Genomic DNA, 20281 nt, shown 5'->3' on the forward strand with positions numbered 1-20281 from the left:
CAACATCGACATCAGCAGCTGCTCCTGAAGCTGCACAGAGAGACACTGCGTCTTCCAGCAACGGCTCAGCTGTCAATGGCGCTACCAACCACAGACAGGAAGCAGACGAGCAGATGACAGAAGGTGAGACAGGGCAGGTGGAGGCGGTAGAATCAGAGCTAGTTGCACAGAGTACCGACTGCCTACTCTATGACTTCCTTTTACCTTCTTCCAGAGGAGGCAGCTCTCTATGATAGACAGCTCAGACTGTGGGGATCCGTCGCTCAATCCCGCATCCGCCAGTGTCGCGTTCTCATTGCTCCTTTCCAAGGTGGAGTAGCCATCGAGACTGCCAAGAACCTCATCTTGGCAGGAGTCAAGGAGGTCATTCTACTCGATGATGGAGATGTAGATGGGTACTCTTTGACTGCTGGCTTTGTCTGGAGAGAGGAGGATGTGGGGCAAAAGGTGAGCTGATAAATGACTCGCCGAGAGAGGACCTTGCTCACATCTAACGCTCTCTTTTATCTACTAGCGGGTGGAAGCCGCACATGCTCGACTCTCTTCTCTCAATCCGCATGTCACAATCACCACAGTGGTCAAGCCGCCTACCGCAGAGTCGATACTTCGCTTCCTGACTGGTTCAGACAAGGTCCTATCGGCAGTCGTGTACACCAACTCCAATCCGTTCTCACCTTCCAGCCTCAGCCAGTCATCACTCCAGCAACTCAATGCCGAATGCAGGTCAGCCAAAGTCAAGTTCCACGCATCCTCTTCACAAGGACTTGATGGCTGGATCTTCCAAGATCTTGGAGATGATCATCAGTTCCTTGTAGAGCGCAAGAGCACACATCGAGACGAGAAGAATGCAGCAGTGGAGAAGACCTGGACAGAGCTGCAAGAGCAGAGTTTTGTACCTCTGACTGCAGCGCTGCAGCATGATTGGAAGGCCAGAAATGCTAATGCTGTCAAGAGGTCGCTGAAGGGTAGTGAGAATATGTGGGGAACATGGGGTGAGTTGATCGGTCGTCAAGGAGACAACAATTTGCAGCGTGTGTCTGATGATATTCGTTGTCTCAACGCTCTACAGCCATCTGGAAGCTGCAAGAGAGTGGCTCTGCTCAAGGTCCGGAGGACATTCTCCCTTCTACTCTCCTGGCAACGGTCGAGGAGCTCATGAAGTCTGTCAAACTAGACGTCAATCTCTTGTGGTCCGCAGAAGGAATTGACGCTCAGAAATGGGCAGAGACCTTCCTGACCAATGCTCTGCCAGTACACCCAACACAGCCCGCCGACTTTGCGCCCACGACTGCTGTTCTAGGCGGGATCCTCTCGCAGGAGATTCTCAACTCGGTCGGAGGGAGGGAGGCACCCAAGGTGGCTAATTGGTTGATGTTCTATGGGTTGAAGGGTCAGGGGCCGGTCTTCAGCTTGGGTGGGCTGGGGGCGGCAAAGTCGAAGATCGAGGGCAGCGCTGCCGAGGTTGCAGCGGCCTGAGAGACAGAGTATAGTCGACTGCAATGCCCGCCTTTACTTCCCCATCATACCCTGTTGGATGAAATGATCTGGTATCCCATCTTTACAGCTTGCCATGCGAGCATCTGTCTGAGTGTACTGCTGAATGAAGTCGCCTTGCATGCTACCGAGGTGTTTCCCCGTAGCCGCCCTGCGTGTGCGAAGCGTGGAGGAGCCACTCATGGCTTGGCGCATGGGCTGCCCGTGACTTTTGTGTGCGAGGCGCGCCTTGGCTCACGCTTCCAGTGTTGATTGCGTGCCTCGCCTCGCCTCGACGCTGCTTCCGAAACCTGGAAAGCATCCATCGCCTCCGCACCGCTTCCACCTAGACTACCACCAACACCAACACTGATACCCCAGCCTCATCTACACCTCTGGAACTTCTGTCCTGGTAGCGCTTGCGAAGAAAGACTTCGAGTGAGGAACTCGAATCAAGTGATCTTTGGGTCATGCCTCCTTATACTAGGAGGAGTAGCGGATGGACTAATAACGGCAGCGAGACGCCTGGTCGCGAGGGAGGAGGTGGGGGGCCTAACATCGAGTACTTCCTAGAGCATCTTGAGCAGTGTGAGTAACCAGAGTAGCCGATCTGCGATTTACTGCTACGTACTCGCCACTGACTCGATGCTACACCCACTCCCAATCTCTCTCTCTCCACAGTCAAGCGGAAACACATCTCCCAGAATCGCGACATCATCAAATCCAACGCCTTTCTGCAGCTCCGCATTCGCGATCTTGAATCTCGCATCCAATCCATGGAGGTAGACAAGCATCAAAACTATCGTGCGATAGCGCGGTTGAAGTATGAGCTCCATCAAGCTTCACAGCAGGGCAGTGTTAATGGGAGAGATATTTGGTTGGAATTGGGAAAGAGTATGGGATTCCTCAATGATGAGGCTGGAGCTAGCGGGAGTGCAATTGGGAAGAGGCTCAGACGGCCGGTAGCACCATCGATGGCTTCCGTGAGGATTGAGCTGGACCCGGAGAGCTTGCCGGGTGGTGTGGTCAGGGCTATTGCAAGAGCTCCGGGAGAGGAAGGGATCCTCGAGGAGTCTGAGGAGGAAGCAATGGAGGAACCTCAACATCAAGATGCGGGATACGAGGAGGATGAACGGTTACACGAGTGGTCTCACGCGGCAAATGAGATCGATGGCTCAGGAACCTCGTCAGTAGCAGCCTCACCAGCAGCCTCTCTCCTACAGGAAGAGCCATCAGCGCCTGCATGGCCGGAACCCGAGCGCATAACGTCCTTTCCCGAACCCGCCCCTCAACGCTCTGCCCCTCAGTGGACCTCGTTCCTGCCGCCCACATCCAATGGAGAGTCATCCCTCCAGGCTGCTGCCAGACCCAAGAAGAGCGAGGCTATGAAGGGCAAGAAGGTCGCACCTCTGTCTTCTAGTGCTAGCCATAGGCAAGACCAGCCCAACGGCAGGGCTTTGGCAGCCACCAAGGTGTCGCGAGAACAGCCGAGGAAGCCGGCTACGATGATTGAGCAGGGGAAGCCTCAAGCCCGCTCAGCATCACGAGAGGACTTGGATGAGGCGATGGAAGATGTTGCACAGACACAGTCCAAGCGTGCGCCGAAGGATAACGTCGTGACAGACTCTGAGCGAGTCGCTGCTGTCCGCGAGTCCTCCAAGCAACGAGTCAGTTCAGCATCTTCGAGCAAGACATTAGTGAACGCCGACGAACCCAGCCCTTCACGCACCACCTCTCGCAAGCGGAAACCCTCTTCTGGACGAGAGCCAACGATTCTCACCGACGTTACCTCTCTGGCTTTGCCCACATATACAGACCCGTTAGAAGACGTGTACGATACCCCTGCCACGGACGAGGAAGACGCACCTGCAGCCTCTGGCGGTCGCTCCTCTAGACGCTCTTCTGTCCGCGCGAGACCGTCCATCAATTATGCCTTGCCGAAGCTGAACACAAAGATGCGCAAGCCCGATCCGGAAGAGGTCAGAGGGACATCCGGTCTCTCTTCTGCCGCGCTGAATGGTCCTGCGACATTGGTCGGCACGGGTGAGGGAGAGGCGAATGGAGACTTGAAGGATATCAAGAGAGAAAGACAGATGCGGCAGGGCGTTTCAACTACCTCTGCCTCGTCTGCTGCACGCAAGAGCTCTGTGTCTCGTCCTGCCAAGAGTCGGCCCTCGAAGAACGGAAGTCGCTCGCGTCTTAATGGAGAAGAGGGCCCTAGTGAGGACGAGGATGCAGATGGGGACGATGAGCGCGGCAGGAGCAGTGCGCTCAACAGCGAGCTCGAGAGCTCTGCCGACGAGAGGGAGAACGAAGTTGCTCCCAGCTGGCCGAGGAACGGAGTCAAAGGGGATCGCCGTCGGACTCAATCGCATACGCCCATCTCGTACCAGGAAAGCGAGGACGAGGGCGAGGACACCATTGTCGCTTCTGTACCGCCTGCGTCCAGCTCTGCACGAGCCGGATCTGCTTCCACTCGCCCTGCTGCTGCCCCTGCAGCTCCATCGACCGACTCGGAGGAAGAGATTGAGGTGGCTCGCAGTGCGACAGAGCAGGAGTATGACGAGGATGGCGATGTCACGATGCCCGCAGCAAATCCCGCTCCCATTCCCGCTCCCACAAGCAATGAGTCTGGTCCCTCGTCACGCCTTCACGCTCCTCTGCGAGCAACATCAATCGGCTCGGCTGCGACGAGTAGCAAGCGACCCTTTGTCCCCTCTGCCACCTCGACTGCAAGTGCTGAAGTCCCAGCAGCCGTAAGGGAACGGAGCGTCTCTGCAAATGCAGCCCTTCCCTCGGTGGAGCAGAGAGCGGGACCGTCGACAGGGACCATCTCGAAGGCTGCTGCTCTCCCTGCCACTGCGGGCAAGTCGTACAGCAGCAGCGGCAGCAATCAAGCTGCAACTGGCACCTCTCGACCGTCCAGCAGCACCACGACCGTCGGAAGCTCGACTGGCACCGGCTCCTCCAGCATAAGCACAAGCAGACCCTCCCTCTCTTCTTCTTCTTCCACCAATACGGGCATGGCCAGCAGCACAAGCAACTCTCTCAAGCGGCCCTACTCCACCTCGAGCGCTCTAACAGATGCAGACCTGGCACTCCTCGCCCAGTCCACCTCGTCCCTTGCGGATCTCACATCTGCTAGCGCTTGGCCTTCTACCCCGCAAGTGGGCGGGAGCGGGGCCGGGGGATACCTCAAGGGTGGAGTGAGAGCCGGGAGTGGTGCTCAGGGAGGGGCAGGAGCAGGGGCAGGGAAAAAAGTCTCTACGCTCAGTCGATTCTCTAACACTTCTGGCACGGGAGTGGGAGTGGGAGCAGGTATGATGCTCAAGACTTCCGGTGTTGCTGGGACTGGGGTTGGGGCTGGCGGGGGAGGGCAGGGTAGAGCACTGGGAAAGATCAAGCCTTTTAATCTGAGCGCATCTGCGTCGCTCAATGGAAGTGCTGGGACAGGTACCGCTACCGGTACGACTGCTAGTGGGGCTGGGGTTGCTGGAGGGAATGCGAGTGTGAGGAGCAGCAGCAGCAGTACAGGAAATGAGAATCGCGGCCCGACCTCGTAGACACTCTCGCTAGCTAGGCGAGACCTTACTTGGTATCCTTGTAACTGTAGGCCAGACCGGCAGACCGCCACGCTCTTACCACACTTGAATGTAAGAAAAGGAAGCTTTGCACAGACGATTGGGAATTGAGTGAGAAGTGTGTGACTTCAAGTATGACTATGCCTATGACTATGGCTATAGCTACGACTATGGCTATAGCTACGACTATGGCCGGCTATGTAGAGTCGGTGAGATCGATATTGGTATTGATACAAGAGAAGGAATCCGAATCCAGAGCCAGGAAATCGACACCACAACAACAACAAGAACAACGACAACAAAGAAGAATATAGATACAAGAAGAGGCGAGCGGCCAGAAGACGCGCGTGCAAGTAGATATGAAGGTAGCAACTCTGCACCTCATTCACTCCCTCGCTCGCTGACTCTCTCACTGAAGAGCAAAGAGGGAAAGGCAGCTTACTCATATGTCCTCCGATCCCTTAATCGCGCCTTGCTCAGTCCACCCCGCCAGGTCCAGCTGGTGAACTGTTGACCAGGAGCAATCTCCGTCGCTGAGCCTGAACTGCTGGTGTGTCTCTCTTCGTCCTCCCCCTCCCCCTCCTCCTCCTCCTCCTCTTCTTCCCTCAGCGGGTTGTTCGTCTGCAAATGCAGACTCTGTCGGGATGGGGACGCTTCTGTTGCTGGACGGTTAGAAGCAGCGGAAGAAGAAGCGAGTGCGATTCCAGAGCCAGAAGTGCTCGCGGACCTCTCTGCGCCGTCTGGCTGGGCACGCACGTCGTGCGGTCCTCCTTCCTCTTCGACCCACACGCCATCTTCGTCGTCCGAGAGGTCAGAAGTGTCTGCGTTTCCTACGCCAGTATCCCGAGGGAGTCCGCTCCCTGATGTAGTCGAGGAAGGGCGGGGGATGCTTGTTTGGTCTTGTGCGCCTGAGCTGGAACCTGAGGCTGAGGCGGAGACTGACGCGCTAGAGGCGGGATAGGCGGTGGAGCTGAGGCTGTTGGGCGTGAGCGGGTCGGCGGCCAGGCTGGTAGCTGAGGCAGAAGGGGCCAGACCGAGGGCTGAAGAAGTTCTCTTAGATGCGCTCGACGCACGTCCGTCTACAGCCATGGACGATTTCTCTCCACTCGTCCCCACGGTAGCGGAAGACTGTCGTCTGCTACCTGTGCCAGTCGCACGACTGTTTCTGCGACTCTGCGAAACATCTTGATCCCGGTCTAGCATCATGGCCCTAAGCCCTGGCTGGCGCGTACCTCCGAGCACTTGACTCCTCACAATCGACTGTTCGTCGGCAGCTCTTGCGGCGGCTGCAGCGTGGGCAATTCTGAGCCTCCTCATGCGCTGCTGAATGAAATGAGGAGTATAGGCCTGCAATAGGATCGAAGCACGCCCTGCCAGGCCACGAGAGGATGATCGCCCAGAAGTCGTTGCGGAACTTCCTGCGGCGGAGACGGGCGTGTCGTCGTCCTGTGTCTCAAGACTCTGATCGTGGTCGGGCGCAACTACGGAGACATTAGTCAGCTCGTGGGATCCGGCTCCGTCAGCGGCTGGTATTGGGGCAGCGTTGCTCTTCGGGGTACCCTGTTCGCGCGAGGTCCGTACTTCTTGCAACTCCATAGAGTCCGAGGCAGGGACAGCTTGATCTTCTGCTGAGTCGGCCCTCTTGGGTCTTCGTCTGCTAAGTGTGCCACCAGTCGATGAAGAAGACGTCGTCTTTTGACTGCTGTCTCCAGTCAATCTGTCCTTGAGCTTCTTGAAGCCGGTCAAAATCTCGGATCCCTCTTCACCATTATGGTTCTCCGCCTTCCTCTTCTGTCGCTCCAACCTCTTTCTCCTCCTCTCAGCTCTCTCTTCTCGGTCCTCGACCTCTCCGATGCCCATTCCGGCTCCAACCCACCACCAGAAGCCTAGCCAGCTCTGCCAGAGTGTGAGGGTCCAGCAGATGTCCGGTAGCCACCATAGGCGATCATATCGGATCTGTACAAATGACATGACTGTGTTCATGATCGCGAGACCCATGGCCCCCCCTCCGAAGGAAGCTGTGCCGCCATCGCTGCGCCAAGCTCTCCTCCGATTGACGAGGCCTCCCCAAATGAGCAGCGCACATGAGTAGAGGAGGGTGAGGGTACTATTGCAAATGTTACGGATAGCATCTCCGAGATCGCTAGTCTTGACGTCGTCCATAGGGGAGAGTGCCGTGAACTCCATGCCAGCTGCAATGACGGCCAGTGGACCCAGCATCCAAAGGATCAAGCGCGCCTCGAGTGCAGATGGGTACAATAGCGTTAAATATTGAATGTGCGTGAGGTGGATGAGAAGTGTGGTCAAGGCTCTCATGATCAGGTAGAAGGCGCACCGTACGGTTGACCAAGACCCATCGGTGGGCGGTATCGCAGCAGCTAGATAGTCGAAAGTGTATGGCCAAGTATGGCTCTGCGCTTGCAAGGACGAGAAGACGACACTTAGATAGACGATGAGGCTCACCAGCAGCATCAGCGTGCTGCACATCTGCAAGATCCAGTTGTCCCTGCTGAGAGGTAGATGGTACTGGACTGTAAATAGCAGATGCACGGCAATGACAGAGACGAGGGCGATGTTGATGCCGGTGACGAGGATTTGAGCGGGCATGGAGAAGACAAATGCCGGCATGATTGCCAAGAGATTGTCACGAGCGTCCGCCTCTGATGTCGCCGAGGGCTGTCCTGAGATGTCGGTCACCCCAGTCGGAAGGTGTACCGTCCCACTGGCGGTTTCAAGGGGCTCTGTAGTAGTGGATGGCGTGGTCACTGTTGCTGAATCCGACTCAGCCTGCCTCTTTGAGAGGATGTCGAATACCACTTCAGGGGCAGATGGCGCATCGGTCTGGTATACAGGCTTTTGGTAGCGCATTGTACGGCTGTTGGCAGCACTGGCTGACATGCCCAAGCCGTTGCCCTGCAGCACCTCCTCGATGCCACCACTACTGCTGCCGCCATCTCCGCGTTGTTGCCAATCGCTGCTACGCGGGGCAAACGCAGCCTGATCTGCGAGGGTGGACCTCAGGAGGGACACGGCTGAGGCTGCCATGTCTGAGCGCAGGGAGGGATCGAGAGGCACTGAGGCCGCTTGGTGAGGCCCGCTGTCCAAGCAGGACGATGACGGCGAGGTGAGATGAGGATGTGTATGAGTGGGAGTGGATGGTAGGACGATGATGGCGAGCAAAGGGGGGATCCACTACAAGTCCTCGTCTCCGTCCCTTGTCCGCCGGCCCGCCCCGCCCGGCCGCGCCTGCCGTCAGTCCGTCTGAGCAAGCAGGCTGAAGGCGCTTCCGTATTTCCTCCACCCGCCAACACCATCTCCTCCTTCTACACCTTGGCGACCAGTGACATCGTCTAGTGGTGCCACTCTTACCATCTGAATCGGTCCGCAACTGTACCTCTTGTCCCCTTCGTTGGCAGCAAGCTGCGCTTTGCCGCTCCGTTTGCGGTACCGACCTGCTGCTGAGCCCACCACTTCATATTGTTCCTCCTACGAACATCGTGCAGCCCATTGCAACAGAGCTTGCTTCGCCACCCGCCTTCCGGGCCTAGTCGGCTCAAGCAAGTGGTGAAGCAACAGGCTGTCATATCGGCTTGTAGATTCTGTCACCCTTCAACACTATGTCGCAAGCCATTGATCTGACAGCGGACGCAGACTCTCCTCCTAGGCCTGCACCTCCAGCACTCAGTCTACCCGTAGGAAGAGGGACGCCTACAGGTCCTGCCAGAGGAACAGGCGGTACCGCTACCCCTAGTAGCTCTGCCATAGCCTCAGAACCTCCACCATCTTTTCTTGATACAGTGATAAATGGATCTGCCCAACGAAGCAACTCAGGATCCTCGAGTGGCGCTGCTCAGGGCAGCTCAGGCTCACGGAGGCCAGGGGGTAGCAGCTCCTCAGCATCGACCGCAAGACCTGGAGCCGTCCTTTCTCGCCGTGATCGTGACTTCCTCAATGATGCAGGTGGCAGCTCGAGCTCGTCAGCTGCAAGGAGAGGTCGCCCAACAAACAGGAGACGATCCTCTAACCCCGTCAGTCTCGCCGACGCTGCAGCTGCAACCGCCTTTACACCTGGCGCCCGTAGACCCATGGTCAGGGATCCTACTGATGATGGCTTTGAATTGACGGGAATGTCGGAAGGCGCCAGACAAGCAGCAGAGAGGGCCCGGCGAGAGGCAGAGGAATCTCAGCGGTGGAGGCAAGGTGAGTAGACCGGCACAGCTCAGAGCATCAATCTGAGGGCTCGCAAGCAAGATCAGTGCAACTGACATATACTCCCCCTCCTCCTGCTTCTTCTTCCCTCTGCCTGCCAGATTTCCTCACTGCCAATGCTCGGAGTACGCCAGGCTCTTACGGCGCAGGCCCATCTCAAGGTACTCGCAACCAGACTGGAAATGCTCCACCTACGCGAAGAATATTCACCGAACGCAATGGGCAGCCAGACTGGGAGACGATGCTGAGAGTGCACGACAGTGTCGCCCCCGGTCCACATCGGCCTGCGCCAGCTCGGCCTCGCGGTCCATGGGCAGCTCTGCCAGGCCAAGATGGTGACTTCTTCGGTGGTCTATTCAATTTTGCCGATGGAAGAGGCCTCGACTTGCACAATCTCACCAACCTCCTGCGTGTTCATCATCATGCTCCTGCACGGGGAGGCGCAGCTGCGCGAGGAGGCCATCGACCACGCCAGTCCCCTCATCTGGCATTGCAGATTCCCACCAAGCACGACTTCAAGATGGTGCTGAACCACAGGGAGCGGCCAGTGAAGGTGGGATTTTCCTTTGGGATCATCGAGCCGCCTCTGGACGTCGAGACGTTCGAAGAGGACCCTCGGATCATACGAGGCGCTCTACCCGACACAAGCCCAATTTGCGCTGGCTGTGACTGTGCTCTAGTGTTGGGTGGAGATGGGAAGAAGAGGATGTGGGCTCTTCCGTGCGGTCATGTTGTAGACGGACGATGCTACGAGCGCTACCGCGCAGGCGTCAATGCCAAGACCGCCAGGGAGCTGGCGCACGGTGAAGTAGAGAGGGAGAAGCGGGAGCAGCGGGAGCAGCAACACACCAGGATCACCGATCTACTCGCTGGCGTCAAGCGCTCCCACCCCGACGAAGCAGACAGTAGTTCTACGGAGGACGAGGACGGGTTACCACACCCATCAGTCAGACTGGCGACAGGTCCGGAGGCACTCGATCCTAAAGGAAAAGATCGTGCCATCAGTCCATCCCTGCCCTCCTCTGCGGTAATCGTGGGCGAAGGCAGCGCTTCTAGTACAAGCAGAGCTCTGCGCCATCGCGCTATGCAGCAAAGTGAGGCACTGGGGTCAGGCAATCCACAATTGTCTCCCAAGGCTTCAACTAAGAGTAGTCACAGCACCAAGGGTCAGGCATCAGAGACTGCCGAATCGGAGCGGGTAGTAGCCTTCTTCACGTGTCCGGTGGACGGTTGCTCACAGAGGATCTCGACTAGCCCAAACAAGCCGAGCAGCGCGATCGAGCTGTACATCTAGAGGAATATGTCAGGCCTGCTGTTCCGGGCATCTCAAGGCTCAAGCAGAGCGCTCCGTCTTGATTCGGCAGCACCGCTCCTGCATTGGTCTACACGGCCACCGCCCCTTGCCTCCCATCAACCTTCGAGCCACCCTGTTCCGACCGGCAATATCTGGAGGCTGTTCCTCTCTTGTACCTTTTTTACCTTAACAATGATACCATCTTATGCATTTCCTACAGAGGACATTCTTTCATGTCACTGTTCCGAGTCTTGACCACGCACACTACTTCGTTGATACCGGTATACCATTTCCCTTTACATAGTGTTCGTCGATCAAGTGCCAGGAGCAGGGCCAGAGGAGCGCATCTTATCCATCTCGATGAATTCTCCCTCTGCCTCTCTACCACCGACTGTAGGTGTCTGTCTCCCACTCCCTCTGCCTCTCCCGCCAAAAGGACTGCTCCGCCCTCCACCAGGAGCAAAAGCGCCCATTGTGGGTTTCTTGAGCATCCCATCCGTCTCTCGTGCCTCTTCCTCTTCTACATCCTCGGTCTCTTCATCAAAGAGGACGTGTGGAGCCCCCGCACTTCCACTCCCACTCTCGCCTTGTTCTGCAGCCCCCGCATCACCAGGTCCATCCCCACCCGCACCCGCTCCGGCTCTTCCACTACCCACTAATCCCTCCCCAACGCTCACGTTCATCTCTCTCCCAATGGCCACCCTCTCGCTCCAAAGCACACAACAGACGCCATGTAGGAGCATTACGCCCCACCAGAAGAGAGAGGTGGGGATGGATGAGGTGTACCAGGAGGTTAGGAGGAGGTTGAGGAGATGCAGGGTAAAGACGTGATCTAGGATGTGCTTGGGGCGACGGATGATTGTTGTGAGGAGGAAGACGCTGATCAGGGTGTGAAGAGAAGAGGCGTGTGAGCCGATGAGTTTGGGAGCGAGCTGCTATGTGCAGATGTACTCAGCCATACTCACTCGACTGCGCAGGCCAATGCCCAAGCCATTGCGATTGCCCACCCCCTCCAAGGATCCCTCGTCGCCTTCCATTCCCACTGCTGTAAATCGCTCTCCGCCTCTGACCCACCCGAACTACCCAGCTCATCTTTGATCTCCTGAGCCGTCTCGCCGCTGATGGCCTGCTGAGCTGCCGCACTGCTCCCCTGGCGTATTACCCGCGGTGCATCGATGAGCACTGGAGGGGGGCCACCGGCGCCAGCGACATCTCCTAGCCAGACGCTGCCCATCTTCCAGTGCTGCGCTACGATTCGATCTCCTTCGTCCAATCCTTCCAGCAGTTGCTCTTTAGTCAATCCTTTCCTCCAACTCAAGAAATCCTCGCCGAGGGGAGACCAATCGAATGTGGTTCGCGAAGAGACCTCCCTCCAATCGAGGACCATCCCCACTTGAGCTGCCCCACCTTCGAAATTGAGTGGTGAATCGAATGTGAGTGTGGATGCTGGAGTCGAGGAGAGGGCGGAGAGGAAGGGTGGTGTGAAGATGGAGAGGGTGAGGTAGTGGAGACTGAGCAGGGAGAGGATCTGGTAGAGGGTGGAGAGAGAGTCTGTCCCGCTTATGGGCGATTGGAAGGACGATGTGGGGTTGAGGCTGGGCATCGCAGGCGTCACTTGCGCTGAGGGTGTGATGTGCTTGCCCCTGAGCGCCCCAGTCTCTGCTCTGTATGGATGGTATCGGTGGTGGTTATGGTCCCGGTGGGAGTTGCGGCAGTATTCAGGAAGCGAGCGGAGATCTCTGGTTGGTCTTTGGTGTTGCAGTTACGGAAAGAGCAACGCGGCAGATGACAGGGGCCACAATTCCGAGGAAAGAAATACCAGAAGCACTCACTTCTTTCCACCATTACTACCCTCTTTCTCGCAGTCCGCAGCTATAGTCTCATTACATGGTAGACAAGTCGAGGGCACCATCGTCTTCGCGGCTCAGCGAAGGTTCCTCCCGTCATGAGCAGAGCATGGGCCAGCCCAACGGACACCTCACCCACTCACCTTCCAACAAGTCTCCCTCCACTTCTGGCCTAAGTACGTCCCTCCTTCTCTCGGTCATCCCACAATGGACATGGGTCCTCTCATTGATCTTCGTCGGATGCTGCTCCAACGCCTACTACCTCGAGTCTTCCACCTCGCAGATCCCAAACCTAGGCACACTTATCACCTTTCTGCAATTCCTCTTCACCATGCTCCTCGCCCTACCTTCGCAGCTGGAGTCTGCCTCCAGCACCAGCTCGGGTGGCAAAGGCGGACTCGCCGGAATCAGATGGAGGCGTAATAGAGTACCACTGTCGAGATGGGGAGTGCAGGTGTTACTATACGCTTCGACGACGCTGCTCAATAATACGGCGTTTGCCTACGACGTGCCCATGCCGGTGCATATCATTTTCAGGAGTGGAGGATTGGTGGTGAATATGCTCATGGGATGGCTGGTCAGGGGCAAGAGGTGAGCAGACGGGCACACAAGAGGCTCTACCGTAGCTCAGTGGCCAAAGGCTGACACTGAAGCGGTACGGCTCCCATCTTCGCCAGGTACTCACTGCTGCAGATCACCTCTGTCTTCTTGGTCACCTTCGGCGTCATCCTATCCACAATTTCCACCTCTCCCTCTCCTCCAGCCTCAGGAAGCAGCGAATCCTCGCCATCACCAGCCGTCCTATCAAAATACTTCATCGGCATCTCTCTCCTCTTCCTCGCCCTCTTCCTGTCCTCCCTCATGGGCATCTGGCAAGAAATCACATTTCAGCGGTACGGCAAGGATCACTGGCAGGAGGCCATCTTCTATTCGCATGCCCTCTCTATGCCTCTTCTCGGGCTCAGAATGGGAAATCTCAAAGAGGAGGTAGGACTGGCAATGGGTAGCGAAAAGGCCTGGCTGGGGATAAATGCTGCGGGCCAAAGCAGTCTCGCCTCGAAGGGGAGCTGGCCCCCACCCGGAGGCATATGGGACTTCTCCATCCTCCTCCCCATCCGCCAGCTTTCCTCCCTCCTGCCAAGCGCAGGCTTCTACCTCCCCTCCATCCTTCCCCTTCTAGCACTCAACATTCTCACCCAACTAGCATGCATCAATGGCGTCAATAGACTAACCGCACGCGTATCCTCCGTAGGCGTCACCCTCGTCCTCGTGGTGAGAAAGGCAGTCAGTCTAGCCATTTCTGTTCTATTGGTAGGAGGAGCGAGAGGTGGAGATATGAAGACGTTGAGTCTGGGAGCGGTGGCTGTGGGAATAGGTACGGTCGGGTATGCTTGGGCGAGTAGTGGAGGAGGAGGAGGAGGTGGAGGGGCGGCCAGGAAAGGGAAATTGGTCAAGAGCGACGACGAGGCCCAGGCGGAGGGGAGCGAGAAGTCTGGGTCCATATCCAGCTCGAGAGACGCTGGAGTCAATGGAGACACAGTTCGTCGGCGGTCAGCAAGAAGTCAATGATGCTCCACCTTTCTTTTCTTTATTCATTACCTTCAATGCTACTGCATCTAGAATTCTGACGTCGGCTCAATGCCAGTGAAACACAGAGCTGCTGCGTGAGCGAGGATATACATTCTGGTGGTATGACCAAACGTGCTCGCTCGCTCCCTCAATCTATCTCTCCTGTTCCTAGCCCTGCACCTCTCCCACTCCCTCTACAGGTCTGAAATCCAACACTTCCATACTCAAACTCGCATCCGCCTCTTTACAAACCACGACTACTCTATCCTCTCTAAATCCCAATTTCCAAATCGAATCTCCTGGTCTGACGAGTTCTCTAATGAAACTTCCATCGGCCAAATTCCATAGACGAACCGTACCGTCATTTCCTCCGGTGAGGATAAAATGTTCGTCGAATTGAAGAGAGGAGACGGAATTGTCATGGGCGCAAATGGCATAGAGGAGGGAGAGGTCCGAGAGGGAGTAGGCAATGATTCGTCCATCTGACCCACCGGAGATGAGGAGATTGTTGGAGAGTTGTAGAACGCCTACTAGAGCTGTGTGGCCTTGCAGGAGTGCTAGAGGCTCTCCACTCTCAGCACTCCAGATTCGGACAGTCGAATCGAGACTGCCTGTGGCGACCTTGTTACCGTCGAAGCCGACGCAGTAGATCTGGTTGTAGTGACCGCGAAGCACGTGAAGACACTCTCCAGTGTCCACATTCCAGATTCGACAGGTACAGTCGTAGCTGCCTGTTGCGACTCTATTGCCCGCCACTTCGAGACATCTCACCGAGTTCTGGTGCCCGGCAAGGACACGGAGACATTTACCAGTGGAGATGTCCCAGACGCGCACCGTCGAATCTCTTCCTCCAGAAATGGCAATGGGTCGTCCGTCTAGAACACGCAAGCAACGCACCGTCGAGGCGTGGCCCTGCATTGTGAACTTCAGCTTGCCTGTCGCCACATCCCAGACCTTCACTTCGCGATCGCAGCCGCCTGAGACAAGCAGAGCAGAGGAGTTGCCGAAACCTCGTGTGGCGCCGCAGAGAGTGCCAAGACCGTTGGCTGTACCACCGATGCCCATGGAGAAGCCTTGGTACTCTTCGCCTGAGGAAGCCGAGGAGTCAGCGTCGTCGTCGTCGTCGTCTTCTGCAGCGTTTTCACCATCTTCCTCCATAGCATCATCGTCCATATCTGACGTAGACTGAGTCGCGGGCTGACTCGACGAGCCGGCCTCCTCTCCCATCTCAACATCTTCATCAGCTCGCTTCTTGCCCTTGGCACGCGGACCAGGTCGAGGAATGCGCCTCTGACCAGTAATTCCGTGCTCCTCCCTGACACGAGTAATGTCTCTTTCCATTTCCTGCACTGCGATTTCCCATCGCTGACGGTCCGCGGCAGAGACCCCGGAGCCTGAGCGACGAGCCTGAGCTTGCATCGAGTCCCTGATGAAGGCAGGCCCCGCCTCCACGAGGTCGCGAGGATAGCCGCCGATCATGTCAGGGTCGTCTGTAGCGTCACTCGTTGATCGCTCGCGAGAGTGGCGGATGCTCTCTGTTGTACCTCGAGCGGCCTCAGTAGACGACGTAGTAGATCCCTGCTGAAGAGCCTTGCGGGCTTGGTGGAACCAGTGCAGGGTCTGATCATCGCTAGTCTCATCACCATTGCTTCCGGACGCCTGACCTGTCTTCCCTGTAGTATTCGACTTTGCGCTGCCTCGCCCCTGCCCTCCCCTCTTCCTCTTGGTGTTCTGCCCGTGCTTCAGGGCCTCGAGTTCCTCTGTCAATCTGACATCGTGCTTGACCAAGGTGAGGTCGTCATGAGTTGTGATGTGGGTAGTTCGACCTTCGGCGTCCTGCCTTGCGGTGTACGGCGGTGTTGCTCCCTCGCTATCGTCTTTGCCCTTCCCCTTTCCAGCCGCTGCCTCTTCTGCGTTCCCTGCATCCTTCCTAACGCCCTTCGTCTTGCTGACGAGAACGATACACCACACACCATTCTCGGGTCTCCCTCTGATGCTTCTTTCGTAGAGCCCACTCCGGGAGTCGAAGATATGGATATTGCCATTAGCCATGCCGATAATGAGATACCTCTCATCCATTGCGATGCACGTGCAAGTTGGGTCACCCCCGTTCGATACGTGGTTCGTAAGCAGTCTTCCACCGCGATGCCAATTTGATTCGGTGAGGTAGTTGCGCTTGAAGTGAGCTTTGTAGCTGAAAGAGCCAGGTGCAGAGCCAGGATCGATGGCGGAGCTGCTGGCTGCGTACGTAGCCGCTCGCATAGCTGGTCTGGAAGTAGAGGTAGGCGGCTGACCGAGGCCGACCGCATCTGTGGAACGAGGCACTGAAACCTCTCGGCGGTTCCACTGATCGGAAGCTGTCCTTCTGCCGGCGGTAGTGGCCAGCCGAGAAGCTCCGCCAGCAGCATGCGGGGGAGGGATGGCAGGCTGCCGAGCTGAGATCGCAGCTGTGGCAGGAGGCGGTCCTCCCGTGAGAGAAGAAGGAAGATGAATCAGCTCGCTCAGACCCCAAGGTAGTCCCAGTCCCCCTGTCCAGCTTGAAAACGGTCCACTGAGCGCTGGTGCAGCGTTGGTCGTCGACGGAGCGGAAGTCCGCTCGAAAGCCAATTCGGGAGGACCAGTGTTCAGGGCGGGGAGTCTGGATTGTACAGATGCACGAGGAGTGCGAGGGAAGCGCGTCGCAGCTGGTCCAGCAGATAGCCAACCCATACGGGATGCGCCAGAGTCTGTCTCATAAGCTCTGCCTGTGGACAGGCTGGCCGCAGGACTAGAAGGGCCTCCGTCGCCATACCTTTCTCTGCTCTCCTCTTGTACGATCTGCTCCAATTGCTCATAGAAGCGGAGGTCAGCGCTGGACATTGAGGGTATTGAGGGTGCCGTCGCGCCGGGACGTCTGGAGCTTCCAGGTCTGCCCGAACCTCCACTACTACTTTGCTCTTGCTCTTGCTGCTTGGCGAGAAACAGGTCATGCAGAGCTCTGAGCTCGTCTCTTGCATTGGAAGGATCGAGACCTCTTTGCCTGTAGCGTCTATACAAAGAGGCGAGCAGATCCGTCCCCGAAGTAGGGGTACCGCTCCTCTCCCTACTACCGGCAGCAGCAGCCACGGCTGAAATGGCAGTGGACGGCTTACGATAACGGTATCTATATTTTGAGCACATAGCCTCCCAAGTATGCTCATCATTGACCAGACTGCGCCAGAATCGGCTGACCTGACCAGCGCGGGCGAGGGTGAGGGGGTCTTCTATGTAGGAGAGCACGTGGAGGCTGACTTCTATTGGGAGCGCCGAAAGGAAGTCTACCCTGAGCTTGGAGCTGACGAGTGCGGCAATCTGAGCCAGCTCAGCTGGGCTCAGAAGCATCAAAAGGTCTGATACGATTGTAAGACGTGACGATGAAGGTAGAGTGGGGAGGAGTAGGGTAGCCGCTCTGGTGAGGGCCTGTGGGTCCATGATCCAAGCTGAAGAGGAGGAAGCAACCTGAGGAGAGGTGAGTACTCCATTGGATGTAGATGACGAAGCCGCGAGATCGAGGTTGCTCTCGTCGAGGGGATCGTCAGCATCATCGTCTGTGCTCATGCTCTCGTTGGCGTCGTATGATCTGGAAGGCTGATTACGAGGCCGTGGCCTAGGGGAAGGGGCTGGTGTAGGCGGCGATACTGGCATCCTGGGCGCTGCTGAGGGAATGGACATGGTCGTAGTCGATCCTGCTGACGTTGCAGGGATATTGAGATGAAGAGGAGCTCTCGATGAGAGTGGCGAAAGGTGATTGCTGCCCCCTGCGTCGGCCTGGGTGCTCAGGCCATCGTCCGTCTGTCGTGCGCTGCCAGACGCAAAGGAAGAGGAGGAAGAGGACATGGTTTGTCACTCTGACGATCTCGAGGTCCTTGCCGACGCAGAGAGGTAGTCTACAGCCGCCTCTGCACTGCCTGTATGCCCCTGTCTGGTCTCGATAGGGGTGTTGATGGTGGTGATGGTGGTGGTGGTAGTGGTGGTGGTGCGCTGCCCTGCCTGTGCTCCTTTCCTTGTCTCCCCCGTCGGCCTGTCCGCATCTTGGCCGGGGTTTGAATTTTTTGGGTGCAAGCTCGGTTCGGCCTGAGGGACAAAGTCTTCGGTGGTGCATTGCATACCGACGACGTCGACCTCGTCCTTTGTACTCACGCCTGCATCGACCCCGTACGCATGCTCAGGCTGACGTCTGTGTCTGTGACTACGCATATACTCTCCTCCTTGCCACGACCACAAGTCCTGTTTCACTGCAGGCATCTTCCTCTCCGTCACCTCGTATCAGGAGCTTCAGCCTTGCAGCAAAGAGCCCCGCACAACATGGCCTCTTCCACTGCTTCCGGGTCGCGTACCTACGCCGAAGCTATCGAGGCCCTCAATACTCTGCAGTCCAATGCTGCGACGATTGCAGCTATCCGTGCGTCGGGAGGCAAGGCCAACGATCTCGCAATTTCCGAGATGGTCGAGTACCTATCTCGCATCGGTTATTCGCTAGAGGACCTCGACCGACTGAACATCATACATATCACCGGTACAAAAGGCAAAGGTAGCACAGCAGCCTTCTCTTCCCAGTTGGTCTGCGATGCGCTCTCGGAGGAAAGCGGAGCAGACGCATCAGGGCCAAAAGTGGGGCTATACACGTCGCCTCATATGCTCTTGGTGAGGGAGAGGATGCGGCTTGATGGACTACCACTCAGCGAGGAGAGATTCGCCAAGGACTTTTGGTACGTCTGGGACAAGCTCGGAGAGACGGCTGACAAGGTGAGTAGGCGACAAGAAACAAGACACCATCAGCAGCGCTCTGACGTAGCATCCCTCGCTCCGTGATGTACACTCGATATCAGCGAGCTCGCCCAGATGTGACTCCAGTTCGGCCCGTCTACTTCCGCTTCATGACTCTTCTCTCATTCCATACCTTCCTGACCACGCCCTCACTCCGGGCCGTGATCCTCGAAGTAGGTATTGGGGGCAAGTACGACTCGACGAACATCGTCAAGACACCAGTGGTATGTGGTGTTGCAACGCTGGGTTTGGACCATACTGCGCTGCTGGGCAACACCATTGAGGAGATTGCAGAGCAGAAAGCCGGCATATACAAGAAGCGGCGTCCAGCGTTGGCTGTAAGACAGAGCAAAGAAAGCGCAGAGGCTGTACTACGGAGATGCGCTGAAGAAGTCGGGGTGAGTTGATGACCCTTGTGAATGTACCGAGGCTCAAAATCTGGCGCTCACCAGCAGTCTTCCTCCTGCATAGGCTCCCTTTACGCTTCTTCCAGCTCCATCCGCAGCCCTACAGAAGATCTCTCTCGGTCTGCCTGGCCCACATCAAGTGACAAACGCCCACCTGGCTCTCTCCCTCGTGGAGAGCTTCCTGGCAGAGACCGCCACCTTCTCCACACCCACGTCGGTATGGTCCGACAAGGATACCCTGCAGCCTGCAGAATGGGCTCAGAAAAGTCTACGCAACGCACGGTGGCCGGGACGATGTCAGATCGTCCGTCCCGCACCTGTCGAGACGTCCTCATCCGCCAATGAAAAGCTTCAGCCGACGTACTTCCTCGATGGAGCACACACGACGGACTCCCTCGCTCTGTGCACCAGATGGTTCATCGGAGCCAGCGCATCTGTCGCTGCAGAGCAGCAGTCCAGTGGCGGCGACAGCCCCACTGCGCAGGTGGAGAGACACCTGATCTTCAATTGCACCAATGGCCGCAGCGCTGCTGAGCTTCTCTCTTCTCTCCTCTCCACCATCTCTGCCGAGACTGGTAGCAGCAGTCCCACATCCTACTTCACCCAAGTGCACTTCTGTACAAATGTCACCTACTCCTCGCGTGGCTTCTCCTCTGATCTAACCTCCAAGGCGATGGACCCAGACGACCTCTCTGCGCTTAGCATTCAGCGAGAGCTCAAGGCTGCTTGGCTAGAGCTTGCTGGACCTGAAAGGAAGGAGGAGGAGGAGAAGAGGGTGCAGATCTGGCCCACGATCGAAGATGCAGTCAAGGCTGTGGCTGCTTCTCAACCACGGGAAAACCAAAGCCACGTCCTCGTGGCGGGCAGTCTGCATCTTGTTGGAGGCGTGATGAGCCATTTGAAAGATGCGGGCGCGCTGGATGACAAGCTCGAGGCGGTGTGGGGAAATGTCAAGGTGTAAAGATTCGGGACGTATTGAGGAGGATTAGACGCTTTTGCCAAAGTAGACTGTGTAGACTGAGTGATCCCAAGGTTACAAGGAATGGTGCCATTGTTACGTCGAGGTCCAGGGTAATATTAATATACAGAACAAATATCTCGTGAAACAGAGCAAAG

At 56.9% G+C, this 20281-nt stretch overlaps 8 protein-coding genes across 8 annotated transcripts; 5 read left to right on the forward strand and 3 right to left on the reverse strand.

Moving 5' to 3' along the window:
* Nucleotides 1-127: 127 nt before the first annotated feature.
* BCV69DRAFT_283646 (hypothetical protein) lies at nt 128-1610 on the forward strand. Its single transcript, XM_025492782.1, has 3 exons — nt 128-447; nt 515-992; nt 1070-1610. The coding sequence occupies exons 1-3, from the start codon at nt 190-192 to the stop codon at nt 1474-1476; spliced, it is 1143 nt and encodes a 380-aa protein (XP_025347273.1). The 5' UTR covers nt 128-189; the 3' UTR covers nt 1477-1610.
* A 181-nt stretch (nt 1611-1791) lies between these two features.
* Nucleotides 1792-5153, forward strand: BCV69DRAFT_313308 (hypothetical protein). The gene is made up of 2 exons (XM_025495018.1): nt 1792-2061; nt 2155-5153. The coding sequence occupies exons 1-2, from the start codon at nt 1944-1946 to the stop codon at nt 5034-5036; spliced, it is 3000 nt and encodes a 999-aa protein (XP_025347274.1). The 5' UTR covers nt 1792-1943; the 3' UTR covers nt 5037-5153.
* On the reverse strand, nt 5148-8225 carry BCV69DRAFT_283648 (hypothetical protein; the record flags this gene model as incomplete). The annotated part of the gene is made up of 1 exon (XM_025492783.1): nt 5148-8225. A coding segment is annotated over exon 1 (2603 nt), but the record flags the coding sequence as incomplete, so codon positions are not given.
* A 1084-nt stretch (nt 8226-9309) lies between these two features.
* BCV69DRAFT_220277 (hypothetical protein) lies at nt 9310-10714 on the forward strand. Its single transcript, XM_025489814.1, has one exon. It carries the CDS (start codon nt 9505-9507, stop codon nt 10555-10557), a length of 1053 nt encoding a protein of 350 aa, XP_025347276.1. The 5' UTR covers nt 9310-9504; the 3' UTR covers nt 10558-10714.
* On the reverse strand, nt 10633-12266 carry BCV69DRAFT_313311 (hypothetical protein). Its single transcript, XM_025495019.1, has 2 exons — nt 11523-12266; nt 10633-11436 (listed from the first exon to the last, which is right to left on the reverse strand). Exons 1-2 carry the CDS (start codon nt 12158-12160, stop codon nt 10872-10874), a joined length of 1203 nt encoding a protein of 400 aa, XP_025347277.1. The 5' UTR covers nt 12161-12266; the 3' UTR covers nt 10633-10871.
* A 132-nt stretch (nt 12267-12398) lies between these two features.
* Nucleotides 12399-14019, forward strand: BCV69DRAFT_283651 (UAA transporter). Its single transcript, XM_025492784.1, has 2 exons — nt 12399-12995; nt 13082-14019. Exons 1-2 carry the CDS (start codon nt 12514-12516, stop codon nt 13971-13973), a joined length of 1374 nt encoding a protein of 457 aa, XP_025347278.1. The 5' UTR covers nt 12399-12513; the 3' UTR covers nt 13974-14019.
* Nucleotides 13975-17957, reverse strand: BCV69DRAFT_283652 (WD40 repeat-like protein). Its single transcript, XM_025492785.1, has one exon. The coding sequence runs from the start codon at nt 17826-17828 to the stop codon at nt 14142-14144; it is 3687 nt and encodes a 1228-aa protein (XP_025347279.1). The 5' UTR covers nt 17829-17957; the 3' UTR covers nt 13975-14141.
* A 143-nt stretch (nt 17958-18100) lies between these two features.
* Nucleotides 18101-20274, forward strand: BCV69DRAFT_283653 (FolC bifunctional protein). Its single transcript, XM_025492786.1, has 3 exons — nt 18101-18737; nt 18821-19156; nt 19230-20274. The coding sequence occupies exons 1-3, from the start codon at nt 18297-18299 to the stop codon at nt 20124-20126; spliced, it is 1674 nt and encodes a 557-aa protein (XP_025347280.1). The 5' UTR covers nt 18101-18296; the 3' UTR covers nt 20127-20274.
* Nucleotides 20275-20281: the final 7 nt, after the last annotated feature.

This window comes from Pseudomicrostroma glucosiphilum (genome assembly GCF_003144135.1).
Source record: "Pseudomicrostroma glucosiphilum strain MCA 4718 unplaced genomic scaffold BCV69scaffold_9, whole genome shotgun sequence".
NCBI lineage: Eukaryota > Fungi > Basidiomycota > Exobasidiomycetes > Microstromatales > Microstromataceae > Microstroma > Microstroma glucosiphilum.